Genomic DNA, 12,882 nt, shown 5'->3' on the forward strand with positions numbered 1-12,882 from the left:
CATCATACCACGTCATGAAACGGTGAACAATCGCAGCAGCTTTTCCTCACCTGTTGTACTTTGTGCGGGTGCCTCTGCCACTGAAACCTAGAAAGACGGATTGGTCCCATGCTTTCGAAGATCAGGAATCGGGATATGTCAGATAGTGGGTCGTCGTGAAGACCCCGGGATCTCAGATGAGGCGAAAGCTTCTGGCCAGGATACTTGCGCTCCAATCAGACTGTATACCTCATCTCGAAAAGTTGGAACATCTGCTGACGGAAGAGACGAGATCTTGGGCTCACTGCTTTTGAGTCATCTATGGAATCGAGAACAGTGCCTTGCCTTAAAGAAATCAATGGGAGCGTCTCACGCATCAGGCTTGGTAGGGCAAGCGCCACCCGTTAGCCAGTAAGTATATTGATCGAAATAATGCCATTTATAAAGAAGGAACACAAATTTAAGTATAGATGTTTTACTAATAACGAACATTCAGACCGAAGTATTATTACTGGCCTCGTAGAGAAATTTAGCTACATAAAAAGAGCTATCAAAGAGTAGCAATAATGCGAATCTGAAGCCGCCCCCTCCGTTTTTGTCGGAACATGGCCATTCCTATCGCACTATTTCAAACATGCTATTAAGCCATTATCCTTTATACTACACTAGTAAAAGAGATTGAGCTATTGGATTTGCACTCCTTCTCGTAGCATATACTCCATCTGAATCTGCCTCAATGAAACTGGGCGAATGATCGGTTTGGACAGATTTAGGTGGCGTATGGCATCACCATGACACCTGATAACAACACCAGCATCCAGCACCTCCTTGACAATGACATGTCCTTGGCCTCGATCCCTCATTGCTACTGCATCCCAAGCCTGGATGACGAGAGGTCGCAAGGTTAATTCCCAAGTTCCTCTGCAGGTTATCACAGCAGGTTGCGCTCCCTTTGCGCTCTGGTGCCTGAAGAACATCGCTAATCCCTTGTCTCCGTTCCAAATTTCCATTGTTTCAAGACTTGGCATTTTCATGGCCGCTTCTGCTGCTGCCTTGAGCATATTATCCAACTCTGTCGGGCTCTCATGTGGCTTGAGTAGTCTGGAAGTCAACGCAAGCCATGTCAAATTTGGCCACGTCCAGGAAAGCTCTCGAATATCAAAAAACTGGCTAGCTTCCACTATGAACGATGCCGAGAGATGCTCAAGGGAGAAACTGGCATTAGCAACCGCCCGACTGACATGAGAGGATGGTATTCGGACAGGGTCACAACCTAGGTTCGTGAAGCTAGCCGGGTACGTCTGGTCAAAATTCTCGAAGAGTACGAGTCTCCGTAGTCGGTCGGAAGAGAAGGAATCCAAAAGAAGGCAGAAAGCTGCGAAAAATACGAGTGTTAGCAGGTGAAAAGCACGCAACAGGTCGAATGAAACACGGAAGTTAGGGGCCAAATAAATTGACGTCGCGGTGCTCACATTCGTCTGTCCAACGCTGCTGGATATCTAGCCATTCTCTCCAAGGCTCGTAGTGAATCTCCTGGAGTCCCGGCAGAAGGGCAAAGATATGTCCCAACGTGGCTGGCCTCCATCGTCGCCGGTTCTGCTGACGAAGCAGCACACCTGTGATTGCCGGAACTAATGGAAGTTGCTTCCACCACTGGCTCTCTTCTTCGTCGTCATCGAAAGGCCCCAGGTCCATGATCTCTTCAAAGAGTTTTTCAACAGCGGTATCGGAGGGAACGGATTTTCGACTACCAGCAACCCATCCGTGGTGGTGGTCGGTAACTTCAGTCTTGGCTTTGGCTTTTGCTAGCATGGTCTGAATCGCGTGTTGGTCCTGCCCAGATGTATTGGCAAGAACATCAGGCTCAAAGGTCAGATATTTGAACCAGTGCTCTGAGTCACTGGGGGAGTAGATGCTGATATCTAGCAGCAAGCTACCGCTTGGTTCCCATACGCTGAGTGTTGAGAAGAGAGCTTGGAAAGATTTAGTGACCAGAATGTTTCCTGTGCTGCTCAAGCCCCATGAGTCCTGATCCTGAGGATCACACATTAAGCAATCATATTCTGGGAGTTCTAAGCAAAGCCAAATGTAGCCCACGAGGCTCCTCCTATGATGAGGAACCATCGAGCCCAATTGGCCGATGCGTGACGGCGTCAGCTTGATCCGAGAAAAGGTGTGCTTCTCGATGATCGCTTGCCACTCTCTTGATACTGTAGCGAAATCGGCCAAGCGACAACCGTCGTGTAGTAAGGGATCCAATACCGCACGACGAATCTCTTCAGGGAGCTGGTACCAAGATGCCATGATAAATCTATATCTGCATAATAGATTAGATGATATCTCAGAAGAGTCTTTCAAAATAATTTCTACTAGAAAGAGGTCACCTTTCTTACTTGTTAGAGTCTGTAGGTAAGTAGATACGGATAAGATGAAGATGAATGTGGGATAAGCGAGGATGCTTTTATTTTATTTCATTCTTAGTGTACTTATGGTGCTTGACGGGCCGTACGTGGAATAGCCTACAGCACCTATGTGAGAGGATAGTGCTCTAATTTAAGCTTAGGCTACTCGAGCCCACCAGTGTAGCGCGCTCGCTTACATACCTACTTGTTTGTTGTGGGACAATGAGTCGAGGTCATAAACTCATCTCGTTTCAGATTCTTGTGACTCAGACTCATACTCAGCTCTATTAGTTATTGTACCAAGCTGAATATGGAAGCAAATATCACGTAGCTGAGCAAAAAAAAGGACCATTCTAACTCCCTTATAAATAAAGTAATGTGGCGCAGAATAAGCCAGTGGAGCTTTTAATACTTAGGTAGTTCAGGAGACTGACTACCTTGCTTGACTGCCTACGCCAACTTTTGTCTTCACCGCTCAGAACCCCGAAGGATGAAGCTAGATTCTTAAAAACACTCACTCCAATGTCACAAGTTTCGTCTGGGGATTAGCATCTTCCCAGAAATCCAAGTATATCTTCCCAACACCCAGCCTCCTCGCAACTTCACCATCCCACTCGACCAGCATGACGTTAACAACCAATTCTCTCACATTCCTACTCCATACCATTGGGTATGTGGTGTTTCTCCTCTGGGTAAAGAAGCGATTCATGATGTCGTCTGCTTTCATGGCAGCAACAGAGATGGCAATGAAGCTCCAGGATTGCTGGGAATTGTGATCGGAAAGGTTTTCAGTGGCCCAGATCTTGTCAAGCTCAATGAACCCTGCTGGATGTGTCGCACATGTGTCTTTTCTTGGGAGGATACTGACGATGGATATTTGTGTTTGGTCGATGTCTTGCGTGTAGTCTGTCCAGAGATTGTCCTTGTAATCGAAGGGAACGCTGTTTTTCAAGAACATTTCAGAACACTGTGTCGAGAATGCCAATCTGCTTGACTCTTCAGGCCCAGAACCCCCTAGTAGATAAGGTGTGTCTTTGTCGGGTCTAAGGATGGCTTGCAATAGCTCTGGCATTTCGTCTTCCTTCCAGAATCCCGGGATTGGTATCGTTGATGTAGTCGTGATTCTCACTTCTACGAAAGAGTATTTAATCGCACCATTCATGCTTGCCCATGACCAAGATGGCATGGCGACTCCAGGTGCATCTCTTCTGATGGATTTGTGTGCTGGTTGCCAGAGCAACGCATCGGCGAGATTGTCGAGTGGTAGTCCATAGTGAAAGATTTGCAAGAATGTTTTGGACATGTCGTTTAGGACCCCTTGGAAAGCTCTTAGGATATCCGCTTGGGAGGTCAATGATCGCAGAGAGTAGTCTGCGACATTCGTCTTGTACGCATCTATGAAATCTTGGGATCGCCGAGAAGATTTGTAGCGATTTATAGACCAGTTCTCTGCCACAAGTCGATCTGGCCTCTCGTTTTGAACTCCTTGATTACAGGCATAGTATGCCTGAGCATCCGTCAAAAAGACGCAGCGTCTTGAAAACATATGTTCTTGATACGTCCACCCTCGACTGTTCCATACTGACGTCTCCACGGTATCTTTCAACACAGGAATCGTATTACTGACTTCGATATCCTGTATTGTCGTGGTTTGGCGCTCGGCAGATCTCTGCCATGTACTGATGCCGGGTAGACCAGCATTAGCGTGATTGCCAGCAGCAGCTACAACGGTGAATGTAGCAGAAGCATATATGGTGTCCATGATGTCGATCTGCTGCTTCTGGAATGTTGGATCGTTTTGCACTATGCAAAGACTATCCACCCACAAATACCGTTCCCCTAACTCAACGCACAGTTGCATTGCATCCTTGACTGTTTGAGCAAGAGGTGCCCCAGCTAGTGCATTCTTTTTGCTAAGCGAGATGTTGTTTTCTCGGGTCAGTGTTAACCAGTTCTCGGTCACCTTGCCCCAAACATAGCTCAAAGCACAGTATCTGCAACTTTCCGGAGCAGGCACGATACTCATGTTCTCCAAGTCAATAATACACATATCCTTTGGTGTCGACAGCTGAGGTTCCCTACATGTCTCATGCTTACCTTCACACTCTTTCAAGCTAGTTCTGAGAAAATCACGATCAACTGTTGGACTTGCTTCAAAAGACTTCTCGACCGCCTTGATTTCAGCACCATGGCCCTTGAACACCACATCAAATTCCACCCACTGGAACGGCTTCCCCGTGTGCATTTCCGAGAGATGCAGTCTATATCCTTGAGTACGCTGTCTTGAGATTTCCAAAGCATTCAAGTAGACTGTCGTTCCGGTTCCGGTTCCTTCATCGTCCCAATCCGTGTCTCGCCACGTTTGCTTGCAACCCAGAACAAACATCGAACAGAGGTCACATTCTGGACGTCTAATCATGACATCGAGCTTCCCAAGATCAATCATTCGACCTTGGGCTTCGCACAGTATCAAGTGTCGAAGACGTAGATCTTGACACTGAGCGCAGAGACTAGGATCCGGAGGCAGATCCTTTGGACACCAGCATATTGCTGATTTGTTCCGAGCTTGGACGAATACACCGTTCTCGTCCCAGTGAGGGCGATTTGGAAATATATTCTCGCTTTTTGAGTAACTTGCTGGACTAGTCATGCTGCTGAATGGGAAAACTGTTAGAGATTTTGGGTGAAGAAAAGAGTAAGCATCGCTTATGGACTTCCAGGCGAGCTCTTCCCTTTGATAAAGTTTGCAGTTATGTTAAGCGAGGTAATGAAGTTACAATGCATTTATTCGTATATGCTTGATCTGAGAAAGAAGAGGTATATTTAGGGGACTCGTGTCCTATATTACCTGGTATATCTGAAAGTTGAGTTTGAAAACCTGGGGTCTCGGGCCAAATCCACTGACACGTGATTCAAAGCTTCCCCGCGTTTGGAGCTGTTAAGAGCTCGGTATCCCAACCTCGGCCACCCGGCATCAACAATTGATAGCTTCACAAGACTATCATCATGCCTCCTTTCCTTCAATACATCTCTGACTTGTTTGAGACTTCAGTGATCCTACAATTGCCGCCGTAGAAACATACATAATGACAGGACCTCCCCCTTTGACTGGCATCCGCGTATTAGAGTTTGGAGGTCTTGCTCCTGGTATTAAGTTCCACTTCTGATGAGATACACACATGTAAATGATCTACATACTGATTTACATGCGACAGGACCCTTCGCAGGCCTTCTTCTAGCAGACAATGGTGCCTCAGTCCTGCGAATTGACCGCGCAATCCCAAACCTTACCCATTCAACCAACTCCTCCAAGCTCCCACCACCAACCAACGACCTCCTCACGCGCCACAAGTCCTCTATAGCTGTGGATCTTAAGTCTCCAAACGGTGTGGACTTCATCAAATCACTCCTCCCGCACACAGACGTTGTCATCGACCCTTTCCGCCCTGGCATCCTCGAGAAGCTAGGTCTGGGCCCAGTTGTCCTGCTGGATATCAACCCGAGAATCATACTCGGGCGCATGACTGGGTTCCGCAGAGATGGGAGATACAAGAACATGGCTGGCCATGACATAAATTACATTGCCGTATCCGGTGCTCTTGCTCTCCTCGGTCGGAAAGGCGAGAAGCCCATTGCGCCAGGGAATATACTCGGCGATTTCGCCGGCGGAGGAGCTATTCTGTTCCAGGGTATTTTACTGGCATTGATGGCGAGGGAGAAGAGTGGGAGGGGTCAGGTCGTCGAAGCCAATATGGTGGATGGGGCTTCGTATCTGGCGACATTCCCGAGGATGATGCTGAAGACTCCGATGTGGGATCAGCCTAGGGGAGAGAATGTTTTGGACACGGGGTGTCCGTGGTATGACACGTATGAGACGAAAGATGGGAAACACATGTCTGTGGGAGCACTCGAGCCGCAATTCTTTGCCGAACTTCTGAAAGGATTGGGGTTGTCCGGAAAGGGAATCGAGAAGTCGAGGAATGACAGGGAGACTTGGCCTGAGCTGAAAGCGACGTTTGAGAGGCTGTTCAAGGAGAAGACGAGATCAGAATGGGAGAAGGTATTTGATGAGACGGATGCATGTTGTACGCCTGTGCTGGAATATGGGGAGCTAGAAACAGACCCAAGTAGAGAAGGCGATCAAAGACCAGCCGTCACTCTACGAGAGACTCCCAGCTTAGCTGTGTCGGAAGGCTTAGCGTCCAGAGATCCATCAATTGGACAAGGTCCGGGAATCGAAGGCGGGAGTTACTCCGGGACAGCATTGTATGCTGGGGAAGGTGGAGAAGCAACATTGAGCAACTGGCTAGGATGGAAACAAGGGAAGGACTTCGAGGTGGAGAATGGGGGTTTGGTAAGGAAGTCGGGTTCCAAGTTATGAGCGAAGGAGATATTATTACGATCATTTTCCTATCCATTCATTTCCCAACTCCTTTTCCGAACAATTTTCAGTCTTTACTGTTTAAGACTTTCTAAGAGAACGCCTCCCAACCCAAGTCTATTTTACTCCAATATGACGACTAAATGAGTGGAGTGTGTGTTCGTATCCACCTTCTCGGCAACAAGCCATCCCCAAAGATTCATTACAACTGTCCCGTTCTTCATTTTTGTTGCTCCCACGTCGCTGTCCTCGCCGTTTTTCGTTCGTGTAGAGCTGTGCCGGTGATTGTTTACTCCTGTCTCGTTTCCGTCGGGAGAGAGACATGACCCAACGTATATGTGTCTCTACAAATAAGAAGTCCGTTAGCATCTCACTCATGCTAATGTAATGGCGGACTCCAAACCAGACGAGACTCACCTATCCACTCCTCTCGTCACCAAATTGCAACATCCTGGACGGACTGGGCGGTGGATTGGGGGGAGGCGAAGGCGGATCACCCCTTGACATATTCTTTGGTGGATTGGTAGAGACAGCAAGAGTATCTGCAATTTTCCCTTGACGTGCCGTATCTCTACCTCGAAACGCGGCGAACCCAATTCCATTACCAGCAACACAGGCACTGGCACCGCCAGATCCGAGATCCTTCACAGCAATAGCCATCCTCTAACCTCAGCGAGTGAATTGTACGAAGAACGAATGAATGGAGTGAAGCCAAATAAGCCCCTCAAGAAAAGTGCTCTCATGAAAATAATAAACTCGAGGATAAAAGGAGCAAGGTTCAGCCTCTACGTAGCTCGGTTCGCTTCGCTTCCCGTCTTTCCCCCAAAAGAAAGTTTAGAGGCTGCACTTTCAGGACTGACGGGCTGACTGGCTAAAGAAGCAACAATGGAACCACTCGGAAAATATCCGATAGGTGCAGGAAGGAAAGGGGGCTCGATCGTTCGTAACCAGGACGTCGGGATTTGTTTTTGGGGTTAGGATTGGATTGGATGCTAGCGGCAGAGTTGGTTGGTGACTGAGACAAGAGCAAGATAGCTTGCTCCGGAACCAACAGTCCCCCCTTCCACAGTGCGTACCTTAAATACTAGATTTCGAGAAGAACTCAGGGGCCCACAGTACAGTTGTTCTAGATTCCTTTTGCTGCTACCTACCCCGTTTGCGGAGCTCCATAGGAATCGTACGTACCGTATGCAAGGCGAGATACCGTCTCACGGTGCACATCTTGGCTCCGATCCGGTATTGCATGTTTTGTTGTCAGTGCATCCGTCCATAGGTCCATAAGGTCATCAAACATAGGTAGGTCCTCAACTCAACACTTTCTACTCTCGTATCCAGCCAGTAGTATGGCAACTCTGGTACGTTATGTGCCCGTATCCGAGCGCCAGCCGTCCTCGGCAATGAACCGAACATGTTGTTGCCCTTACGCCTTTTTTGAGGGAATGGAAAAACCTCGAAGTGAACTTGTCTGGATCGTCTAGATCGGTCGCCCGCCAGTCGCCGCAGGATCACACCGTATACGCATAAACATGAACGTGGAGTGGTTCGACAGTCCAGCAGACCGGCCAGCCAGCGAGTCCAACCAGCTTTTTCGAAATTTCGTTGAGAAAGTTAAACCTCGTCTTCACTTACCTTGCACAGCTCGGGGGGGTGAGATAGAAACAGAAACCGAAGGCGAGCAGCAATCCTTCTCTGCCCTTCTCGAAGCGACTCAATGTCCCCCCTTCGCAAGCTCAAGCGCGACGATTACAGGTCAGTGTATCTCACTGCCGGCAGGAATCGGTCAGCCACCTCCCCCCTCCCACAGGACCTGCCACCATCCGCGCTCTAGGATAGCATATCCGGGTTGCCGGTTCGCTGGCAGGCGTCTGTGGGACAGTGTGGAATGTAAGTCGAGGACGAAAAGCCGGAGGCGACATGGGAGTGGTGAAGAGCGGTGGAGAATGTAGGTAAACGATGATTTGAGCCTTTGAGCGTCGTGTTTGTGCTGCGGTATGCGAGGTGATGCAGGGCCTGAAAAAAGGCCCGCGGAGAGTTGGCGGAGAGAATCTTTAGGTGTGAGAGGTGACGCAAAGTGGTGTGACATGATCTCTGTGTCCGATCGCCGAGACTGGGTTGAGCTGTCAAGCCTCGACGTATCGGGTTGTATCTGTGGGTAAGTGCATGGGAATGTCGCCTTGCGGAGAGAGTGGAAAATTAAGGAAGAGAATGTACTGGAGGACGGGGAAGGAGGTAATAATGAAACGCAAGTAACTATCATACGTTACCTGGTTGAACGGACACTTGTCTTTCGTGTGCTCGAGGAGAAGAGGTGTCTCGCTTGGCTGGCAGATAATGAATCTCTTGCATTGCATACTATCTAGAATGTCTGGTTGTTGGGAGGTAGGTAGCAGCCGAGAAACGCACGCGCGTGGAGAAATCAAGAACCAATACAATCTTCCATTCGTTCGACTCGCATTGCCAATTCGCCTCATGCTGGCGGCCACCATTTACTATGACAGGTCTTGCTGTCTTGTCTGCCTGTCAAATCCATCATGCTGAAGTTCATCACCGTCCACGTATCCATTACGCGGCAGAAGAGGTATCGTTTGAAAAGGATGCTGATGAATAAAGAGCCTAGGGAGCCAGCTCATTGTGTGCTGGGGTATGCAATTCCGGGTTGGCTCATCCTCAGCCGGGTATACGCCTGCGTTCATTCCGAGGTCGAGTGTGAGTTTATTGGACTTGGCTGACAATCTCATTTGCACGTGATAGAGACTCGACCATCTGTTGACACTCCTTTCTCCTGCGGATGGTGTAGTCGCTCTCCTTGAGAAGCTCATCAAGCGTGTCGGTTCGGTACATGTTCTCGAGCAGCTCTCTTTGCATCTCATCTTTTGTGAACCTATGACTTGTCAGTTGTATACATTACGATGAGGTAAGGTTAACCTACTGGACGAGGTTGAGCATGATTGCTTTCGGGACCATATCGATCATCGTTCTTCTTACAATATTGTAATACGAGCTGATGAGCAGTTCTATGCATGTTAGATATTTCCAGAATGCAAGGGACTTGGTAACCCACTGATGACCTCGACTTCAATTCCTTCCCGCTCAGACAAAGTCCCAGAGGCTTTGAGTGTTGGCGGTGGGGCCTCCATTGCCGCCATCTTCTTCTTGTTCTTTGATGCGAAAAAGCTTCCAAAGAATCCGCCATTGGCATCTTCTCCACCCATGGCACCAAGTGTTGGGCTGGTTGTGCGAACTGGGGTTGCTGATTGTGGCATTGGCTTGCCAGTCTTAGGATCGACCTGAATGGGCTTTGCCCCACTGTGTTTCTCGTTGACGATTGCCATAGCCTAAAATTTGTTAGTGTGTAATTTGATATTAGTGGTCGAGAACCTACTCTGTGCCCATTCAAAAAGTCTGGGTGACCAGTATTGATGTAGCATGCTTCCATTGCAACCAAATCCTTCACCAATTTATTCGTTGGATCCATGACTTTCTTGAAAAATGCAATAACAACTTGGTGGAATTTCTCCTTCAGCCCTGGATATCTGCGGAAAAGTTGCTTGCCAAGTAGTTGAGTGAGAATGCGGACAAGTTCGTCATATACCAAAGATACGCACTTCAGACTGGGCTCTTCTAAGCGCTTGATCTGTTGCTTGACAATAAGCTCAAACGCGGTAGTTCCAACAAAAAGTGCTGGTGACGATCCAGACGAGTTGTACAGAATAGTCCTGATGTCGATATCCTTGACTTGATCGAATGGATCCACAGCCTTTACACCGTTGGCATAGAGCTCGTGGAATACGAAACTGATTCTGGCGCCACCAGAAAGCTCGACACTCGACAATTCAGTGTTGTTTCCTTCTAGTACCGTCCTCCACTCATTCGAAAATTCGGTGATTATGTTCAGGACAATATTCGCACTGTTGCCTAGCATAGAATCGCCCAAGCCTTGCAATTCTGTTGAGTATTTCTGCAAGGAAGCAGAGATGCGTGCCTTGATATCTGGTAGGGTTTGCTTGATGTGCATCATCAAGATCAGGTTGAGCTTTCTAGCTAGGTAAGGAGTACCGCAGTAAGAGCTCTTATTCCTGTATGCCTTGTGGTTCTCGAAGAAGTTCTTCTCATTCTCCAACGCAGCTGTGATTGCCTTCTTGTTGTCGATATCCCTCTGTCCTCTGTTGACAACTGGCACGTATCCTAATCTCAGGGGAATGATCCGTCCAGCCAAAATATCCACAACATCTGTTCCGTCATCCATCAAATCGACCTTTGTGAGGACACCAATTGTTCTTTGACCCTCGGGGTCCACCTCTCGTGCCAGCTTCAGACCATCCGAGTTTGCCAGATCGGTATTCGCACCAGTGACAGCAAGAATGATGGCATTTGGCTTGCTGATCTGCTTCAAGACCATCTCCTTGATCTGCCTCTCGATATCTCTTGGTTGGTCACCGACTGGCACTTTCGTAAGACCAGGTAAATCGACGAGAGTAAGAGTGAGGACGTTGGGAGAGTATATACGAAGGTTGATCGGCGCAGGTGAGATTCCGGCATTTCGTCCAGTCTTCGCCTCCGTCTCCTTCACAATCTCATCTCGTATCTTGTTGAAATCATGGAACTTCTGCCCTGGGATATGAAGGAACTCGCCCCACTCGTCCACATTGGCTTCCTTATCGCCTCCCGCAATGAGCTCCTCGTTCTTAACTCCATTTGCCTGTCCCGCCTGGCGATTGATGAGTTGCAAGACCAACGGCCGTCGAGTCACGATACCGGTACCTCGAGGTAAGCTGTGCTTTTGTATCAGTAGTGTCCGGGTCCGTAGGGACAAGTGGCAGCTTACAAGTCTCGTCCTACTATGTTCTCCAGCACGGAACTCTTTCCACTGGACTGACTGCCCACCACTACTATTTGCGGCAGATCGATAGGGTTCTGTACGCCGACGGTCGTAAAAACATCTTGAAGCTTGTTTACCAGTCTGCAAGGCGTGTTAGCACTCCGGCGCAAAACAAGGGGGACAAGAGCAATAGGGATCCTGACGTGATGAGACCGGGGTCCGAGATACCGCCCTGTGCGGACACAGCCATCTTGAGAGGGGATGCAATTATTGATGTATTTTGCGATGTTTCGAGTACTTTTGGGGACTTCTAGAAGTCGTGTTGAGTAATTATCTGGGTGTTGTTGATAGCGGGCTCGTGGACTTGCGGACTTGTGGACTTTCTTGGTTGTTGAATGTGCTGTGCAGCATACGCAGCTTTGGCGCGACTCTAGGTATGTCTGGGTGTGTGGCTTGATTGGATGCACCGCCACAGATCTTCGAGACACTTCCCTGACAATGACCAGGGGCTTTGACCTCAACTCAGGCAAATGGCGCGAGTCTCTGTCAATACAAAAATCACAAGCTCTTACCCAGGACTTTCATACCTACTCTGTAAGTTTTCTCTCTCTATAAAATCAGCGACGACCGAAGACTGTACACAGAACTCATCCCGTGACATGGGTTAGAATCCGAGTTTGACTGTAGCCACTTTTGCCAGCTCATGATCGGGTCAGAAGATCGGGGCAAATATACCACCACAGACATCCATTTCCTAGATGCCTAGCTAAATCTTTGACTGTAGGTAACAAATTTCTCTGTCTCTACAGGGTTTGAGACGTCTGACATTCTGGGCTTACGACTCGGGACGCGTCGTCTCTCCCACTCCAGGCTCCGATATAATACTCGGGCACGTGAGCGCACAGAAATCGGAGAACAGTAACCGGAGCTCTTCTGATTCAGTACGCTAGGACTGAGTAGGAAATTTCCTCACAATCTTACCGACCAGTTATCTGCTTGGGTCCTCAACTACCGACCAACCACTGCCATTCCCACCAATCCGATTCGCAGGGCTCTTCGAGGAAGATACATCAAACGCAGGTGAAGCCTCGCTCACTATTCAAGATTGGTCATTGTGAAGGTCTGGGAAGCTTGCGGGATACTGTTCTGCTTCGGTATCCAGTTGAAAGCCAGCGCTGTGCACCTTCCTCCGAACAGGGGTGGAATTAACAAGCGACCACAACAACAACAAGACCACATCGAGCCAGACTTCAATATCATCTATTTCACGTACCAACAAAGTTCTAAACGACCTCCGACCC

General features: G+C 48.6%; 4 protein-coding genes across 5 annotated transcripts; 1 reads left to right on the forward strand and 3 right to left on the reverse strand.

Moving 5' to 3' along the window:
- Positions 1–521: 521 nt before the first annotated feature.
- ONS95_008838 (uncharacterized protein) lies at positions 522–2,561 on the reverse strand. The gene is made up of 3 exons (XM_058502397.1): positions 2,364–2,561; positions 1,452–2,296; positions 522–1,354 (listed from the first exon to the last, which is right to left on the reverse strand). The coding sequence occupies exons 2-3, from the start codon at positions 2,281–2,283 to the stop codon at positions 663–665; spliced, it is 1,524 nt and encodes a 507-aa protein (XP_058361326.1). The 5' UTR covers positions 2,284–2,296; positions 2,364–2,561; the 3' UTR covers positions 522–662.
- Positions 2,562–2,895: 334 nt separating this feature from the next.
- ONS95_008839 (uncharacterized protein) lies at positions 2,896–5,031 on the reverse strand (the record flags this gene model as incomplete). Its single annotated transcript, XM_058502398.1, has 1 exon — positions 2,896–5,031. The coding sequence occupies one exon, from the start codon at positions 5,029–5,031 to the stop codon at positions 2,896–2,898; it is 2,136 nt and encodes a 711-aa protein (XP_058361327.1).
- A 436-nt stretch (positions 5,032–5,467) lies between these two features.
- ONS95_008840 (uncharacterized protein) lies at positions 5,468–6,762 on the forward strand (the record flags this gene model as incomplete). The annotated part of the gene is made up of 2 exons (XM_058502399.1): positions 5,468–5,528; positions 5,597–6,762. 2 exons carry the CDS (start codon positions 5,468–5,470, stop codon positions 6,760–6,762), a joined length of 1,227 nt encoding a protein of 408 aa, XP_058361328.1.
- A 2,316-nt stretch (positions 6,763–9,078) lies between these two features.
- On the reverse strand, positions 9,079–12,104 carry VPS1 (vacuolar protein sorting-associated protein 1). 2 transcript variants are annotated; one of them, XM_058502401.1, is made up of 5 exons: positions 11,785–12,104; positions 11,588–11,722; positions 9,824–11,534; positions 9,692–9,776; positions 9,079–9,643 (listed from the first exon to the last, which is right to left on the reverse strand). In XM_058502401.1, exons 1-4 carry the CDS (start codon positions 11,829–11,831, stop codon positions 9,744–9,746), a joined length of 1,926 nt encoding a protein of 641 aa, XP_058361330.1. In that variant the 5' UTR covers positions 11,832–12,104; the 3' UTR covers positions 9,079–9,643; positions 9,692–9,743. The 2 variants fall into 2 exon arrangements, with proteins under 2 accessions (XP_058361330.1, XP_058361329.1); XM_058502400.1 differs by having other exon boundaries at positions 9,079–10,097; positions 10,145–11,534.
- Positions 12,105–12,882: the final 778 nt, after the last annotated feature.

The sequence above is a fragment of the Cadophora gregata genome (assembly GCF_030347475.1).
Source record: "Cadophora gregata isolate MNR1 chromosome Unknown scaffold_3, whole genome shotgun sequence".
NCBI classification, from domain to species: domain Eukaryota; kingdom Fungi; phylum Ascomycota; class Leotiomycetes; order Helotiales; family Ploettnerulaceae; genus Cadophora; species Cadophora gregata.